Below are 19,039 nucleotides of genomic sequence, written 5' to 3' on the forward strand. Positions count from 1 at the left end.
TTTTAATATTTATCATTATGATCTAGCCGCTTTCTGTGCGTGTTGTGGAATCTTGAAGGGCAGGAATCCCTTCTTACTGAGATCTGACACAGTTTTATCTCAAACTGAATTTTTTAGCAATCCTAAAATTGCAAATGCTTTTAAAAAAAAAAAAGACAAAAGACTTACAAAAGAGTGACATGGAGAATTAAGCAAGTAGGGACTGTTCCTGGTTTCCTCCATGAGAACTGAGGAACATGAAGTGAAAAGAGCAACTGACAAATTCAAAAGAAACAGAAGGGAGACGCTTTTTCACACAATACGTAGTTAAGGTAAAATTTACAGTTTGCCAAAGGATCTTGTGGATGTAAAAATTTGTGCTTTCAAAGAATGTCTCTTGAGCAAATTTATATGGAAGGAGAGCCTGCCCACAAAGACATTGGCTCTGGTTCAGGAGATCTGTCGGCTGCAACTTGCTCTGAGACTGTGAAAGCATTTGTGGCCTGCACCTGTAACTGTACTCTTCCTTGCACATCCACCAGTCTTGACGAGAGACAGGGTTCAGGGGTAGAGACAGCCGTGTTTTGGCCTGAACCTGCCATTCTGTGCTCCTCTGTAGCAATCAGCAGTTAGGCTGACATTTATGTTTGTTTATTTGTTTATTTCTGAAACAAGTTTTGATAACAACAAGTGCAACATGAACCAAAATTTTAGGATGAGCTCAGTTTTGGGGAGGGAAATGCAAATATATAGCATCAAGTGCCAGTCATAAAGTAGGCAGTGTGAGTAGGGCAAGTACTAAGAGCCAAAGTAAAATGTCACTTTTTCAGCTGTAATATTCAGGTATCTGCGCAGTGTAGCAATGCACAGTGGCAGTCTGTATCTGCAGCAATGTATTGCATGAAGGTTGTCTTCCCCTTGTGGGATCATTGCTAGTAAGTCTTCAATGGCAGAATGAACTGAATGCTACGTTCATGCTAGAGCATACGATCCAGAGACACACGCTGTTGTAGGCAGGCATTCACTAAAACTTGAGAAATATTAAAAGAAAAGGTGAACAAAAAGTGCCCTGTTTGGCAGTAAAAGCTGTGTGTACTGGTCTTGGTGCAGAAGTGAATTCTTTCTGCTATTTCAATCTAGAAAGCAAAATACCAGCCTAAGATACCATATTTAAAATATCAGCAATACAGCACTGAATATTTGTACACCTTTAAATTCAAAGAAATTGGTTATTCAGAACACTCGTTTTCTCAAAAAAACAACCTCATGAAGTAAAACTACTTCTATGGTGGGTACAAATCAATGCATTTTTATTTAACTGTTGTATATTAAACGTCTTCTCCAAATTTTTTAGGTCTAATTGAATGTGAAGAACCTAATAACCGACTGGATAAGTTTGCAGGAACGTTATTCTGGAGAAACATGAGTTATTCACTGGATGCTGATAAGATTTTATTACGCGGATGTAAAATCAGGAATACAGACTTCTGCCATGGAGTGGTCATATTTGCAGGTATTTATAAATTGAACATGTGTAATATTTACCGCCTAAAAGCATGCCCTGTAGAGTGAAATGCCATCTTTATCTTACAAACATTGACTGTATTTTATGTCCCAGTTTTGTAAAATAGTAATACTAGCACTTGTTTGTGTATTGTATCTTTCCTTTTTTTTCCCTTTATTTTTAGGTGCTGATACAAAAATAATGAAAAATAGTGGAAAGACAAGATTTAAAAGGACAAAAATTGACTCCCTTATGAATTACATGGTTTATACTGTAAGCCTTTTTGTTGAAAATTTAGATGCTTGAGTTTATTTTAAAGTGAATAGAGTGAATGCAAATTTAGGAAACTTTTTTTTTTATTTTGGTGTAATAAGTTTGTTTCCACTTTGTTTGGACCTGATGAGTTGGGATGAAGTAGGAGGGAACCTAAAAAGGTGCCTCGCTGTTGGTGCAATCTGTGACCCTAAACTGCAGGTGTAGGGCAGCCTATGTGCTGCAGAAAAATGCTTCAGACCCAGTGTTGCAGGTGATTCTGTTTGTCTACACTAAACTGTTGGACAGAGACCTGAGGACCCTGGTCCAGAGGGCCGTTCAGCCCGAAATGTTCAACACCCGTGGTTTTTGTCCTTGGTCAGCACCCATGGGCTGTGTGTATGAGGAATACCTGGTGTCCTACAACCCGCACTCTACTGAGTGTGATTCCCTGGGATGGGGAAAGAGGAGAGAGGAGCTGGCCTGTTGGCAAGCAGAGGCACTTAACTCAGCACAGCTGCGGTTCTGCCCCTGCTCCGAGCAGGTTCATGTACCCTATTCGCTGCCTCCTTAATTAAATGTGAAAACACAAAAATGATGCTTGGGGAACAGCCTAAAATGACAACCCAGGTTATTTGAAGAGACCGTTTTGTGGGAAAGGTTTGCTCCCCTTCTTCTTACTTACAAATACATGTAATATTCTACTTTGAACATGGAGATTTGGGATTTAAGTTGAGGAAATGTTTCTGAAATGTCACAGGCCTCTCTGTACACTGTAGATTTTTGTCGTCCTCATCCTGCTGTCGGCTGGCCTTGCCATTGGACACACTTACTGGGAGCAGCAGATTGGCAACTTGTCTTGGTACCTCTACGATGCACAAGACCTCAGTCCTCCGTATCGTGGCTTTCTTAACTTTTGGGGATATATCATTGTTCTGAACACCATGGTTCCCATCTCCCTCTATGTGAGGTGGGTAAATACCTTGGCCTTTAATGGCGGAACTGGTGATAAGGTTGAATTACTGAACTTACGGATTAGTGGTGAATGGACTTAATTTCCCGTTGGTGGTAACAAATGCAGCTTCATGTTGGAGGGGAAAGCATACTAATTCTCTGTCTTACTGAAAAGACATTGGATACATCATGCTCTTCACTGAGATTTTACAAGAAACTGATCTGTATTGCTTTCATATAAAATCATCACTCAAGGATCTTTGACTCAGAATTTAAAGATATCAAGCTTTTCTTACAGTATTAAGCATATCTGCTTTATACTTTGACTAAGGAAAAAATTCTCCCAAGCAATTGGAGACTGCTAGTATTTAACTTCTCAGTCTAGTTCTGCAGTCACAGTGCATGAAGGAAACTACTTGAGAAAAAAAAAAAAAAAAGAAGGAAAAATCATATTTTCCAGATTTACTCTCGAAAGAGAGGCCTTACTGCTCCATGAAGTATGAATAATTTTGCCTTTGACAAACCTGTCTGTAACATGTTTGAAGTCGTCCAGCCTCCTACCTGCTCTTCTCAAATTGGACTTAAAATGCTATTCCCAAGTGGGATTTCTGTTTGTTACGGGAGCAGCACCATCGACACTTTTGGCTTGATAAGGCCGTAGAGGCTTTTCCCCAGTTACTGCGGTGTTGTTGAAGCGGAGCTGTGTGGTCCAACATCAGTTTGAGTGGCCTGTATAGGGGTGATGGTGCTCTGTAATGTGCTGGTAAATGTAATGGTTTTGTCTTAAGCTCCTGGGCTATATAAGCAATTTGAGTCCTGGAAAACAGTGAGAGTCATCTGGATCTGATAATATGTCATTATTTTGAAATGTGAGATGCAGCTCAGAGTGAGAAAATTCATTTTATTTCATTTAGCGTTGAAGTGATCCGTTTGGGCCAAAGCTATTTTATAAACTGGGACCTGCAAATGTATTACCCTGAGAAGGACACGGCTGCAAAGGCCAGAACCACCACGCTGAACGAGCAGCTGGGGCAGATCCACTACATCTTCTCTGATAAGACGGGAACGCTTACACAAAACATCATGACATTTAAAAAATGTTGCATAAACGGCCAAAGATACGGTAAGTCTGTGCCACACTGCCGCGCCCTGTAGTGAAAACCATGGCTAGCCCAGGAGCTCCGACTTGTGACAGGAGCACGGAGGGAAAACCCTGCAAGTCCCGGTATAGCACAGCTGGCAGCCTCTGACCAGTCTATACAAATGAGTAGGAATTTTACTGCTTGTTTGAAATCAGGTGCATACAAGATACAAGTCGTCTTAGTTTCAACTGAACTTCCACGATTTAGCCCTGGGATTGAGTAAAGCTCCAGTAAAATTGAATTGCTGGGGTTTTCTCACTGTTTTTCCCTCTAAAAAGGGTAAACTGATGGACCTGAGTGGAAACTTCCCAGTCGAAAGGCCAGAAATGAGTAATTTAGAGAATGCTTTACTTTTGGTAGAAACACTTCAGGGACAAAATTAATCTAGAAACAAATAAGAAAATTTAATAAGAACAGCAGTTTTTATTTTCAGTGTTAGTTACTTCCATTTCTAATCTTGTCGATTTCAGTATTAGGGTACGCAGCATATGTGCTCCAAAACTATTGTTTGGTTGGTTCAAATAACGAAGAACACAGTGTGCTAACGCCATGTGCTTTTTAAGCATCCTACCTCTGAAGAGAGATGAGGAATTTCTGACAGTGAAAGCTGTGTTAAGCCAATGTAGATGTTTTATGACAATTCCACCGCATGCTTTTTTTCCTTACATTTGCTTTGGTGTCATTAGTATACAAAGGTACTGCGGCTGTGAAAGAACTTGCATTTTTTAAATCTGAGCTATTCTAGTGCAGTAGATATTCTGTGTATTTCTTACGTTGTGAATGAGTTGTAAAAACTTTGTTATTCTGTCCTGTGCCTTCTAACTGATGGTGCTTGCATTGCAGGAGACTGCCGGGATAGAGCAGGGAAGCTTCAGAGCCACCCAGAGGTAGGTTGGTCTGATCTGGCGCTGAAGTCCCTATGGTCCGTAGAACAGGGAGCGTTCCCTTGCCAAAGTATGAAGAGATGCAGGCAGGCACAAAGCAATTGCACGTGAGAGCTCAAACTCTCTCTTCTTCTGTTTTCTAAGCAGCAAGTGGATTTCAGCTGGAACATGTACGCAGATGAAAAGTTCTTGTTTTATGACCACTATCTGATAGGGCAAATAAAATCTGGAAAGGAGCCAGAAATTCAAAAGTTCTTTTTTCTGCTTGCTATTTGTCACACAGTCATGGTTGACACTTCTGATGGTGAGTATGTTTGGTTTTGGGTTTTTTTTTTGTGTAAGGGGAAACAATAATTCAAGTCCAGTTGCACAAGGGAGAGGTCCAAAACTAATGCCAATCCCGTAAGTGAGAAGGGGTGCTAGGCTGCTCTTTTAATTAAACAAAAGCAAGAGCTGGTGCTATCCCTGCGCTGAACTTATCTGACCCTTTATGGAAGGAGGATTGTCTTTATGACAGTTACAGTTGTGGCAAATGCGCATCTTTAACAGCAGCAGATTTAGAAAGGTAGGGGAACAGTTTAGGGTCTTGTGTTTTCATGTTATAGTCTTCTCTCTGTTCAAATACATCTTTAAAATCTCAAAAGCATAAACCTCAAATAAAATTATAATGACACTAGCATAGTCTCTGGTTCCACGTACATATGCAAAAGTACACACACATTTGGACACTTGTTTTCAGTGTGGAAAAAAGAAGTGTTTTCAGCATGAGGGTTTCGTGCTCTTACTCCTTGAAGCACAGCCCCTTGATGTATACAAATCATGTATGTCTGTCCTAAGAGTATTGGCAGCAAATAACCAAAATGAATAACAAAAACGTGACAGAAACTAAATTTAGAGGTGAACAGCTATTGAAGAATTCATGAATGTGAAAAATAAGGTTAGAAGATTCAGTTAAAACATTGAAGAGTAATACTGCTTTACTCCTATCTTTGCGAGATCTTTGTGAACCCAGCAGTCTCCTGTCCTTTCTTGCTTTTCTTACTAATGTTTTTGGGATGTTTCCACTACATTGTATTGGTGTCTGTGGCCAAGGATTTGTCTTTTGGAGCTTCCCTTGAAAATGCTTAAATGAATGTATTGAGAAATTAAGGTATTTAAGTTATATTTGTTTTGAGACAGAGAAGTTACAGTTCTTGCTTCTATACCTGGAGGGAAGAGGGTTCAGTGACTTATCCTGTTTGGAAAGTACACGTAATAAAAAGGAGGGGGTCCCTAGTCCCTCTCCTCTGTGTGCACTGCTATCGGGTGCTGCAGCAGTGTATTAGACGTCACTTCAGAAAAGGAAAGGATGTGGCGTTGCGTGTCCAGCTCTCAAGTACTCTAAAGAATGGGTGTGAATTTTTTGGCTGTGGTGTCCAAGTGCCCCTGTAATGCTCAGGTATATCCTGGCTTTCTCTTCTTTTCACTGTTTCAATGATACAGGTCAGCTCAATTACCAAGCAGCTTCCCCAGATGAAGGGGCCCTGGTAACGGCGGCCAGAAACTTTGGCTATGTTTTTCTTTCACGAACACAAAATACCATCACTATAAGTGAAATGGGGATTGTAAGAACTTACGATGTCCTTGCTATCTTGGATTTCAACAGCGATAGAAAACGGATGTCTGTCATTGGTAAGCTGATTACAACCAACCTTTATAGAAAAGGTCACTTGTATTTCATAGGTGAAGTAGTATGTGCAAGGGGGGTTGAAGGCAAGAATTACGGCTGTGTAACACATAGTCCTATGATAGATTTTAATCCACATAGCTCTGTATAGCAAAAGAGAGGCTTTGTAATGAGGTGCAAATGTGTCCACTAGACAGTCCTGGTGTTCAGACGTGGCCTCTGCTGAAGACAATCTTAGGTCTCTTTAGCAGAAGCTTGCAGAAATGCTGCAAAGATGATTTATTCCCCTTTTTCCCCAGAGAACAAACAAGTTGTATGTTCCTCTAGCTATTGGAACACTAGGTATGCAGGCTGAGGTATAAATAGCTCTTTAGTTTTCATTTCAACTATCTTTGAAGAAGTCAGTCTTGAATCAGTTAGAGATGTGTTGTTTTTAAGGCTATAACTATGGTGCATCGTATCTCTAGTGTACGTGTCTGCCCAGCTCTTATGGGCAAGTGAGGTGTTAATACTCTATGAACCCTTATCAAAAACATAATCCTTGGGAGTTTATCCTCTCCTGTCATGAAAGAGACGAGGAAATGCACTTGTCAACAAAGTTACTTAATTGAACAATATTAGCTATGATGAAGAAGAAACATGATCTTGCAGGTTTGGTACTTAACAGCAATAGACTGAAAAATCTAATCTGAAACTATTCCGTTATTTAAATGTACTCTAACATTTTGTCCAACCTCTCATATTTTACTCCACAGTAAGAGAACCAGGTGGAAATATCAGGCTATATTGTAAAGGGGCTGATACAGTAATTTATGAACGGTTGCACCCAAGGAATCTAAAGAGAGAAGCTACAGAAGAAGCACTAGATGTACGTTTGTATTTTATATGCTGTTTTTAAATTAAAAATTGTTTATTTCTGACTATAATCTAATTTTATTAATTTCCTTTTCCTAAGCTATTAAATGCAGACCTGTAACTGGTTCTGCAAGTCATCCCAAACCTGAGAAATAATCAAAGCAATAGAAGTTTTCATGCATGTTCTTAAAAATGCATTAATTGTCTTTTAATGAGAAGTGAACTTAAATTTTGTTTACATGCTTTTTTTTCATGATTATCAGTATTCCAGGTCACTGCACTCTGTTCTGTTTGTCACCTCTTCAGTCTTTCAGTTCAGACTGCCCTGTCAGCTATAATTTCTTCTTTGGCGTTTCTGAAATACCCAGGACTAACTGCACAATCAGATTTGTTTTATCAGACTTACCAAATGCTTATGATCTTAACTCTCGTGTTTGGTTTGCAAATGAAGAGTTTTGTTTTGTGGATATGTTTTTTTAATTATTTTTTCAGATTTTTGCAAATGAAACTCTTAGGACACTCTGCCTGTGCTATAGAGACATTAGCCATGATGAATTTGAAGCATGGAATAAAAAGTTTGTGGAGGCCAGTGTAGCTACAACTAATCGTGATGAAGCTCTGGACAAAGTATATGAGGAAATAGAAAAAAACTTGATTGTAAGTCAAGCTTTAAATTTTTAGCGTACTTTTATTCTTATATAAGAAGAAACAGATATTTTTGAAAATAAATTATCCTTGTTTATTAGGACATTTTGATTTAGATCTTTTCAGTATTTTACTGGCTTTAGAGCCACACCAAATTTTAGAGTTTAACAGAATGAAGGGAAATGTATTTTAGTACATTTATTTCAGTGTGGTCATTTCTATATGCAAGAGTGTGTCTTTACTGAATTCTTAGCTTGAGCTGTACCTTGGCTTGAAGACATATCTAGAATAGTTTAATTCTCTACTGAAAATAAATCCATTTTCTATACATGTTTATCCTACTAAATACTTGTATTTCACATATCTTCCAGCTGCTTGGTGCGACAGCTATTGAAGACAAACTACAGGATGGAGTTCCAGAAACTATTTCCAGACTTTCAAAAGCAGACATTAAAATCTGGGTGCTTACTGGTGACAAAAAAGGTGGGTTTACTTACAGCCAAAGAGCTAGTAAAAACAGGATAAGGGCTAGAAGATAAACTGGGACAAATGCAGACTAGAAATAAGGCATATCTTTCTAGAAAAGTTTAGTATGAAAGTCCATTTAAATCAAAACTGGAGGAATTTCTACAACGTGCAGAATTTCATCCCAGCTGTTCCCAGTCTGGAGTTGCTGCATGGGCTTCTGTGTAACTTCTGTTACACAGATTAGCCTAGATGCCCGATTTTGTGACTGTCTTCTATAGGGAAATACCCAGCTACTGCTTTTCCCAATGCAAAGCAAATGCGGGACAACTTGCTTTTAACATCAGGCTTGCTTGTCTCCGAGGGCAGGTACCACAACTTGCCTTTTTACAGTGAAAATTTACTTTTCAAAGAATCACAAGTGCTGCTGACAGAGACTGATTTGCTTTTCTTTTGGTAGTTGCTAGTCTTCAGTCCAGCAACACATTTTGTTAAGTCAGTTCAAAAACTGGTATTAAATTTGTAAGTAAGAATGGCTGTACTGCAGCCTAGATGGAGGTGCCGCCAGACCAGCATCTCTCTGATGCTGGCAACAGCCTTGGTTCAAGGAATCCAGGGTAAGGACAGGGCAAGATAGCGTGGCATACCCTGTGGTTGATTCTTGCAATGCCTTTGGTGTAATGGCGCTCTGACATGGAGAGAGCATCTCCACCATCAAGTTAAATAGGCCCTGCTAGATCTTTCTTCTATGAATTGGCTGATAGACTTTTCCAGGTCACTAACAGTTCTTGCATTCAAAACATCTTGTGACAACACATTCCACCACAGTAATGTACATTTCATAGGAAATGTTGCATAGGAAATAAAATTCCCTGTTGTTGACTTTAAATCCATTGCCCACGGTACCTTCATTGCCACACAGTTGTTGTACGACAAATAATTAACAAGCATTCCCCCAGATTGTCTGTGCTATGTATGGTTTTTTTCCTGTTCATCCACCCTGTGGTAATGAAAAGAAACTTCTCATACTAAAACATAACTTCAAAAATTACTTAAAAGGACTTCAGGTACTTCTGGCTGCTCTCAACATTTACTCATGACAGAACTTTAAGTAAGTACTTTCCTCTCTTTTATTGTAGAAACTGCTGAAAATATTGGATTTTCTTGTGAACTCTTAACAGATGAAACAAAAATCTGCTATGGAGAAGATATCAGGCAAGTGAAAAGCACAAAGGATTTCTTTTGTGGGAATCAGAAATGTTCCATTTTTAAAATTAATCCAGCAGTGACATTGGTTTATCCCACAGTGACCCTTCAATGACTGAACAGTATTTCTTGGCAGTTGTTCAGCTGTACATTGTCTGTTTCTCTGCTTTTTATGGAATTGTAATTTTACAAGGCAGCCTCTTAATTGTGGGTAGAGGTGGTGATATCCTATTTGCAGGAGGTTATACATTTAGGTCAACAACTGTTGACATTAAATTTGTCCTGTAGTTCAGACAAGTCTGGAGCCCACCTGGAGCAGGCTAAGCAGGTCTCTCCCTAGTCCAAATCTTGAGTAGTTGCCAGGTTTTGCTCTTGCTACCTGTCCCTGAACTCCAGCATTACCCCAGCTGGTCTTTCACCCTATCCCATGCTCCTGTACGCAGTACAGACCTACGTTATAAAAACACAATGGATCACAAGGTATTCAGCACTTAGTTATAAAGAATTTGTCAAAATGGTTAGACGCAAGGAAAAACAACATGGGGCTGGGAGAACTAGGGCCTTGCAACAATGTCACAACTATTTTTGACTCGTTTTTCCAAATTTTTCCTTATTTGCAAAACAGCAAGGATATCAAAACAGTGTGAGCCTCTTTTCGCTGTTGCTCTAGCACTGCTTAGAACATCACCTAATATATGGCAAAAAAAGTCCTTGCAGCATGTATTGCTTTTCTTTCTTGCAGATTTTCAGTTTGGAACTGATCTAGCTTAAACTTTATCCTTGATTTTTCTGTAATAGTGTCCACCTCTCTTTCCAGTGCTCTTCTTCAAACTAGGTTGGAAAACCAGAGGAACAGAGCTGGATTAAGTACACATTCCTCTCTAAGAATGAATGAGCCCTTCTTCCAGGGTAGTAGAGATCGTGCTTTAATAATCACTGGTTCCTGGTTGGTACGTAGAAAAGATACTCTCCTCTGTATTTGAGATTTTGGGGGTACCACCAAGTCACAGTGTCCTTCACTGAGGACTGTTCATTTGTCTGCTTTGCTAAGCCAATCAATGAAAATTCTTTGGCCATTGTGCCACCAGTTGAACACATCTGCTTGATATTTATGTTCAGAAACATTTTTGGTTTCGAAGGTTGAAAACGGTGCTCAGTAAAACAAGGAGTGTCTTGGGCCTTTCAAATCACCCTGGTAGCTGCCATCAAAGTAAAGCCAAGCCCCTGCAAAAGCATAGTCTGATTTTCTGCATGTTTATTCTTCATGGGGATTCTGGTCTAATGGGGAAAAAAATGAGAGAGAGAGACTGCCAGCGCTACAGAATGCGTGGCTTCGGTATAGGCACAGAAATCATGCTTGAAATGAGAGATGGGCGTGAAAGGGTAGAAACAAAAGACGAGTTTCCTGCTCAGTCCTGCAATATAGTGCTCTCACAGGAGCTTAGAAAGCAGAAAAGAGCTTTTAGCAGAGAGGTAACTAGCAGTAATTCAGTAACTATTACCTGCCCTGTTGGCAGGCTGCTCTTACAGACACCTGTAAAGGAGAAAGTCCAGTGAACAGCTAAGGACCATCTGCCACCTTTCAGCGTTCCAGCCCTAAACCTTTATTTTGTATAAAGAAATGTACCTCTGTGTATAAGGCATAGGAAGCAGGCTGGGGATGCCTAAAGTAATCTAGCAGGAGCATCAGATAAAACTGTAGGTCTCTCTTACCCCCTGCTCCAGCTGAACTGCCCCAGAGCTAACCCGGATATTTACAGGACACTTCCACAGGTGTTGGGCATGGTCGTGCTTCCGTTAGGAGATGGGGAAATAGGAGAGAGGGAAGTTTAAATACCAGAATGTTTTCAAAAGTGAATTAGTTCCCATCAGAAGAAATATTCCTTTGAACTCTGCAAGAAGCGCTGTGACACTAAACACAAGCATTTAACTTTTGTTAACCCCACCAAGTCCATTCTTTTCATTGTTTCCGTAGCTCTTTGTTCACTCCTCTGCACGACCATTTCATTAAAATGCTATAAATGGCTGATGGGAGCATAATGAAGTTGCGTGTTGTATAGGCAGTACTTGGAGTGCGATTTGAAATAGTGTAGATGGAAACATAAAATATTTTTGTTACACAGAATGAAATCCTGCTAGAGAAGAAAAAGAAGAAAAAGAAACTTAAACTGAAATTCCCCAGAACAGCAGAAGAAGAAAAAAAGCAAATTGAGAAGAAAAGAAGGGCTGAAGCTTACAAAGAACAGCAGCAGAAGAACTTTGTTGATTTGGCCTGCGAATGCAGGGCTGTGATCTGCTGTCGAGTGACTCCAAAGCAGAAAGCCATGGTGGTCGAGCTTGTGAAGAAATACAAGAAAGCTATTACTCTGGCTATTGGGGACGGTGCCAATGATGTGAACATGATTAAAAGTAAGGCAGCTGTAAAACTTCTCTCAGTAGCAAAGATCTCTTCTGGGCCTTCTTCTGCAGTCTCTTCACTATTACTCTTTGTTCAGAAGACTCTACCATCTATTTCATTACCCACGTTAACATCACTTGGGTTTTGTTAGCTTCTGTGCCTGTGCTTTCCCTTTTTGCGGAAGCCCTTTATGAAATGGTTAGTGGTTTTTGCTGATGTATTTTAGCTTTTTCTGTAGACATTCCCTGAGAAGGGACTTGAATTACATCTGTTATCACGTTGTGGGTTACAAAAGTGTAATATAAAGAAAAAAGCAATAGCTTAGCTGCCCCTTGCTTGGAGACATTAGCCGTGCTGTATTGCAACTGGCACTCTTTGAACCGCTTCCTGAGAAATCCCACTGAGAAAGAAATTTCTGGGATATGGTTTATGTTAGGAGTGTATTTGTGAACTGCCTGGCCAGTTTGTTCAGGGGTTTGCTTGCTTTGTCTCATCACTTAGTTCTCCCTTGGTCAAACCTCCCAGCGTCCATTCTGATGGAACAAGCACTGAAAGAGAATCCAAGCAACGGTGGAGACATGAGCAGTAAATAGCAGGCCAAGGAAGGGCTTATGCACTGTTGTGTTAGTCTTTAATGTGGCCTTTGTGCTGTATACAGAAATAAAATGAGGCAGGAGAACCTGAAGCAGGGAATAGGAACTGGTAGAAGATTTGCCCTTGGTCGTGTTGTTCCTCTCCCTTTGTTCAACGAAACGTGTGGTATTTGTTTCATTAACTTAGCTGCCCACATTGGAGTTGGAATCAGTGGCCAAGAAGGGATGCAAGCCGTCATGTCAAGTGACTACTCTTTTGGGCAATTCCGCTACCTCCAAAGACTGCTGCTGGTCCACGGACGATGGTCGTACATCAGGATGTGCAAGTTTCTAAGATATTTTTTCTACAAAAACTTTGCTTTTACACTAGTCCACATCTGGTTTTCATTCTTTAATGGCTTTTCTGCCCAGGTAAGAAGGCATGCTCATGTGTAATATTAACAAGCAGATCTTCCTTTTTGTCAGTGCAGAATAGCAAAGGCTTAACCTGGGAAGTGAGTGGAACCTGACGTTATCATCAACAATTTCTGCAGGAGAATAGGTGATAACTATTAAGCTAGTTAGTTACAAGCTAAGCAGTTGGTTATGATTTTGGAACACTGAAGTCAGTATCGTGATTGTGCAGGGAGGAGGGGAGGAAGAGATTGTTATATGGTGGTTTGGGAAACCTTTCCCAACCCTGCTACTTAAGAGATTCCTAAGTGAAGTGAGACGGTGCGTGTATCTATCAGAAGGAAACCAAACTTGAATTTTTTTTATCTTGAACTGCTGGCTAGAATGGCTCGAAATATGCTTCTTGTAACTGGCAGCGTTTGAAGTTCACATAGTGTTGAAAGGTGGTGTTGAAAGGACTTTAAGAGTTGACATGCATCTCCATGGGCATAACCAAAAGATAGGCAGATGTCCTTGCATGGCCCAGCACCCAGGGTCAGGGCCGTAGTCACAGACAAGCAGCCCTGCCTGAGGTTAATGCTGTTTGCTGTGATGGAAACTGTGGATGCCTGGGACAGAGCAAAAAAAGAACATAAAAAGAAACCAGGGTTCCCAGACTTGTATGTGAGATGCCAAGTGCTCATCATGGTCACAAGTGCAGCTATACACCAGACAGACACTAGCGTGAGGTGTTCGGTTTTGATAGTGTTCCAGGTCAGGTAACCCTGATGGTTTGTAAGGAGTGGGGCAGCTTAATACAGGCTAAAAATAGTTTCAACAGAGCTTTGAGCTAAGGTGCTGCTTGCCTTTTGGGTAGACACTGAGACAGGTAATGTAATGCTATAGGAGAGCACATGTGAATTTTCTCAGGAACTGGAAAGAAAAGGTGTGATCAAAAAGAAATCCTTAACTACTGAAATTCCTCCTCTTCTTGCAGACAGCATATGAAGACTGGTTCATCACGCTGTACAATGTATTGTATTCGAGTCTCCCGGTTCTGCTAGTTGGCTTGCTTGACCAGGTATTCTCCGTGGTGTTAACAACAGATGAATCCAAAGGCATCTAACATCAAGTCTTTAATTACACTGAAACTGCTTGCTTTGTTTTATATACAAGGCATGTTGGGGGTTTTGTTTGGTCTTTTGATTTTTAAAAATGTATTCCTCTTCCCCGTGTGTGAGGTAACAAGAGACAATAAGCAGAGAGTTACTGAAATAGCCAAAGTTAATCGGGTCAGAGGTCTTCAGTGCTAATAACGTTTGCTAAAAATATTTCTAAGTGCTTGCTATTCCACACAGCACAGCAAAAGGCGGCTTTGTTAACGAAAAAGATATTCCTTGCTTACCCTTCTGAGCTGAAGATGTAGGGACTGCACAATTTAAAATGACTGTATTTCAGAGAAAGTCTTGGTGTGTAGCATTTGTTTCAAGTCAGTGGGACAAGTGCTTTTGGCCTTCTCCACGTGTTTTTCCATACAAGGCTTACCTGCTGATTAGGCAAATCAGTGTTTCTGCTTTCTTTTGTGAGAAAAGCTAAGAAATAAATTCAGTACCAAATTAAGCTCTCACTTGAGTATTTGTTAGAGACTTAAAGTCAGGACATGCAGTGATAGCCCCCATCTTCTGCTTATTCACCGTGTAGGGAAAGGACTCCAACACAACACGTAGCTGTAAAGAGCTGTGCAACTGTGGACGTTCTTGTCTTTGCAAATAATGGGCTAAAAACTTAGAAGCCTGGAAACGGGATATGTGATAGCTTTGTGAGAGATGTCCTCCCGACTTGGTTCTTCCTAGTTGCATGCATTACTCTGTGCAAACTCCTGCTGCCCACACTGCTATTTGAAAAGGAGAAGAAATCTGCCATTTCCTTTGGGACATTGTATAGTTGAGCTTCTTACTCGTCAGTGCTCACACTGAGAACAAGAAATTGCAGCAACTTTTTTTTTTCTTTTCCCCCTTTATTAAGGATGTGAGCGACAAACTGAGTCTTCGGTTCCCTACACTATATGTTTTGGGACAGAAAGATTTACTTTTTAACTACAAGAAATTCTTTTTAAGTTTGCTTCATGGAGTTATAACTTCATTGATAATCTTCTTCATACCATATGGAGCTTACCTTAAAACTATGGGACAAGATGGAGAAGCACCTTCAGATTATCAGTCATTTGCTGTGACAGCAGCATCTTCTCTTATATTTGTCGTCAACTTTCAGGCAAGTAAGCTTAGTTTCCTGATCCTGGTTGCTCTGAAAACACTTTCTGGTCATGTTTCTAAATTTGTCTACTAAAAACGTAACGATATGCAAAAAGCTTCCCCTTTTTGTCTCCTCTCTTCTCTGTCGATGCTCTCTCTCTGACTGACGTGTCACTGGATGAGAGATGACTTGACCAAAACACTGTCAGTCTTCAGAGTAGTTGACATTATTTTGAATATTAAACTCATGTGGAGCTTTTCTTCGCTTTCAGATTGGCTTGGATACGTCTTACTGGACTTTTGTTAATGCTTTTTCAGTATTTGGCAGTATTGCACTTTACTTTGGTATCACATTTGACTTCCACAGTGCTGGAATCCACGTTCTCTTTCCTTCTGGCTTTCACTTCACAGGTCAGTCCTTGTGTTTTGTGTTTCTTGTTCCTGTCTCACACAGCTTTGTAACTTGAGCAGAACTATGGCCAAAATGGCATGGCATGAACCTGATGGCTGTGAAAGGAAATTATGTTAAATGCTAATTCACTTCCAAGGAAGGGTTTTGTTTATGTTTGGGGCCAGGTTGCTTTATTGGAATATTTCTTTTCTTTCAATGAAAATGAACTGGAACTTGACGTTGCCCAGCCGTAGGAGTCTGCAAATGAAAACTAAGTTAAAATTGGTGGGGTAGCTTAAAGTAAAGGGAATGTGATGAGCTGACAGGGTATGTGTTTGCCAAGTTGCTCTAACTGATCAGTGGAAGGTAAAAGCCCAAGGTAAGACAGAGCCAAATGCTGTTTGCAGCTCCTTGGGATTTTGCTGGAAGTCTGGGGAGGTCTAAGTAGCAGCCATTAGGAAATCTTTTTCTGAGGAAAACGGTGCTTCCTAATTTTCCTAGTGATGCATCTTTCTTATGTTGCCTTGGATCTAAATATCCCCCCGCAAAATAACATCCCCTCTCAATTTTATGTTCTCATTTTTAAGCTGAACCCAATGGAAAAAAGGTAGTTGCCTCTAATATAATGTTTTTCTTTGACCTTTAGTAATGTTTTACACTTCTTTTATAGCTTCCTTCTACCTGAGTACTTTATGAAGTATATTTCTTATGAAGAATATTTCAGAAGTTTATAAAGATGTGACTGCTACTTAGTTTGATGGGAAGTTCTATGAGACTGGGTGTTTGGCTACTAAATATCGCTTGCTTTCTAGACCACGTACATACCAATGATACCGGGAGGGGTTTTTTTTGTTTTGCATGTTCTAAAGCAGGACAAAAGCCATGCATCTCAGCCTAGTGTTTGTCTTGCAGCCTCCCATAACTCTTAAAAGGGCTTTGACATGTATATGGATACGTTGTAATAGAAGTGCTTTATAAAATTCTTTCCTGTTATGCTCTTTTCATAGTAGAGTCTCTGAATAAAAGCTTGATGATGTGATACACAACAGAATACCTGAATGTTAGGTCCTCAGGAAAGAAGCTGTGGCTTTTAGTATCTTACTTGTGTTTTATAACAGTTCACTTGATCATGCCATAAACTAATTTTTGCTCTTTTTATTCCTAGGAACTGCTCCAAATGCTCTGAGACAACCGTACCTTTGGCTGACCATGATTTTATCAATTGCTCTTTGCTTACTTCCTGTAGTGGCATGGCGTTTCTTATCAATGACAATTTGGCCTTTGGAAAGTGATAGAGTGAGTAAAGTCTTAGGTTATTTTGGTTGATTTGGCTCCAGGAGTCAGTATCGGTGCTAATGTTAGAGAGAAATAAGTGAGTGTGCCCTAGGGAGAACCACACGAGACTGGAGCTCAGGTCCCGTGGCCAGGGAGGGTGGCAGCAGGGCTTTCCAAAGGCCAGACCGAGCCTTCCTTCTCGCTGGGTGACAACTGGCGCTATGACGTTTTGCCATCCAAAGCAGAGTGTCACTTTGTGTTCTTATTCCCCAGTATCTCCCTAGAGCGCTTCTGTGTGATGCAGAGGTACGTGTACGAGCGCAGCACACGGTTCAGTCTGGGCTAATTCATCGTTTGTCTTGGCTGAGCACTTGACTTTGTAAAACCACAGAAACCTACTTTGAGGCTACTGATGGCCTGACTTTTGTTTTTATTTGGGCTGTGCTGGAGTTCCATTATTATCTGTCAGAATATAGTGAGCAGTTTTTGCTTGCTTCTGTTCTGCCTTGAGCTGGCAAATAGCATACGGGTATGAAAATGGTTAAAATTGCGGTAGTGTTGTTTAAAAAGGTATTAAAGAAGTGTCAGCATGAGAATACAGGAACAGCTTTCAATTATGTATCTTCAATCCACTTCAGTGAAAGACATTTAAAGATCAATGAAGATAATGAAGTTCAGAATAATACAGTAAGTCTTCCTGAAATGGTGAGGTGCTACTGCATATATTCTCGATTCTAACAAAATCAAATTTAACAAAGAGAACCCTCCTTTTAAGCAGTTTAAGGATGTAAAAAAGTATCAGGTTATTTCCCCAGACAGTAAATGCAGACAAGCTGTTTTCCCTTGTAATCCACAAGCTAATCTGTCTTTGCATGCATGCAGATTCAGAAGAACCGTAAGAAATACATGGCAGAAGAACAACAGTGGAAGCGAAGGCAGAGTGCTTTTCGCCGAGGGACATCTGGCCGTCGTTCTGCTTATGCTTTCTCCCATCAGCGGGGATATGCTGATCTTATTGCTTCTGGACGCAGCATACGGAAAAAACGGGCTCCTCTAGATGCAGTCCTAGGCAGCAGCGTGACAGAAGTCAGAGATGCTCGTGAAACAAGCTGATTTACTGCATTTGGGGGAGAAGCTTTTTATCCCAATAATTGCACAAAACATTTTTTTAAACAAACTCAGGATATTTTTTAAACTAAATGGCATAAGGATATGAAGATTTGTATGTTTTATCAGAGAACTTTCTGGTTTTGGACTACTGGAAGCATAGAAAAGCCAAGAGTTTTCTACGGAGCTACTAATCCTTGTGCAATTGATTTCTGTTTAATGTGAAAGTGAAGGATCTGTGTGCTAGGGTATGAAAACCCAGCAATGTAATTTTTTTTTTTTGTGATGCCTGGAATTGCAGACTTTTTTCACATTTTAATAATATGTTGGTATAAAACTGCAGCTACATTTCATATTTTGTCTTTGAAAGCAAACTGCTAAGTAGCAGTCACCTCGTGTGCGCCACTTCATTGAATTGCACAGTCATAATGGCAAATCAGATGATCAGTCTTTTGAGAGGGCCCTAGATATTCTCAGCTGGGCTCGTACAGCTGAGATTAAGATTTATCTGGTGATAAACCTCAGTCAGTGTCAGATTTTATTAGGAATTCTGACATTTATAGGTGTGGTTTCTGTTCCTTTCTCTTTCTTCAACAGTTGACTACAGCTTGCTGCACTAAATCGAGAGAGATCGTTCTGTGCATCTTGTTAGTAGGAGTGATACGCCATTATTCCTGTTATAGCCAGTTCCTTGATTTCCCCTGGAGTAAAGAGATCCGAGTCAATAGTTAACAGAGGTTTTTTCTCACTTGCTGTTTCTCTGCCTGTCTCTCTTTCCAACTCTAGAATATGTTTGTGTCTACTTATACAGTATATTTATGAACAGATATATCTCATCTCTGGAAAGCTACCCTTTGAGCTGGCAAAAGTTTGCTCATTTCAGTTTTAGATACAGCAGTCAATGATGGGTAACTGGAAAACAGTCACTGGTAGATGGAACGTATTTCACGGGCTAGGGAGTCAATTCTTACAATGTACAAAGTGTTTTTATGAGAGTCTCTTTACATTTGCACTTACTTTTACTCTTCAAGTTGAGATGTATGAATGTTTCACTTTTATCTACTTCCAGCTCCCAGACTAAGGGTGATTGCTGAAACGG

General features: G+C 40.2%; 1 protein-coding gene across 1 annotated transcript in view; it reads left to right on the forward strand.

Annotated features, from left to right (window-relative positions):
* The window catches only part of ATP8B1 (ATPase phospholipid transporting 8B1), a 39,680-nt gene extending 20,643 nt beyond the window's left edge, over positions 1–19,037 (forward strand). Inside the window, exons 10-28 of the mRNA XM_072858950.1 lie at positions 1,334–1,492; positions 1,668–1,756; positions 2,515–2,705; positions 3,604–3,812; positions 4,675–4,718; positions 4,863–5,019; positions 6,198–6,386; positions 7,137–7,249; positions 7,729–7,893; positions 8,253–8,364; positions 9,486–9,561; positions 10,370–10,502; positions 11,676–11,961; positions 12,731–12,954; positions 13,913–13,996; positions 14,941–15,186; positions 15,440–15,578; positions 16,724–16,854; positions 17,716–19,037. Coding sequence (XP_072715051.1) covers positions 1,334–1,492; positions 1,668–1,756; positions 2,515–2,705; positions 3,604–3,812; positions 4,675–4,718; positions 4,863–5,019; positions 6,198–6,386; positions 7,137–7,249; positions 7,729–7,893; positions 8,253–8,364; positions 9,486–9,561; positions 10,370–10,502; positions 11,676–11,961; positions 12,731–12,954; positions 13,913–13,996; positions 14,941–15,186; positions 15,440–15,578; positions 16,724–16,854; positions 17,716–17,946 — 2,978 coding nt within the window. The 3' untranslated portion in view covers positions 17,947–19,037. The remainder of the gene's footprint in view (positions 1–1,333; positions 1,493–1,667; positions 1,757–2,514; positions 2,706–3,603; positions 3,813–4,674; positions 4,719–4,862; positions 5,020–6,197; positions 6,387–7,136; positions 7,250–7,728; positions 7,894–8,252; positions 8,365–9,485; positions 9,562–10,369; positions 10,503–11,675; positions 11,962–12,730; positions 12,955–13,912; positions 13,997–14,940; positions 15,187–15,439; positions 15,579–16,723; positions 16,855–17,715) is intronic.
* Positions 19,038–19,039: the final 2 nt, after the last annotated feature.

The sequence above is a fragment of the Ciconia boyciana genome, chromosome 4 (assembly GCF_034638445.1).
Source record: "Ciconia boyciana chromosome 4, ASM3463844v1, whole genome shotgun sequence".
Lineage (NCBI taxonomy): Eukaryota > Metazoa > Chordata > Aves > Ciconiiformes > Ciconiidae > Ciconia > Ciconia boyciana.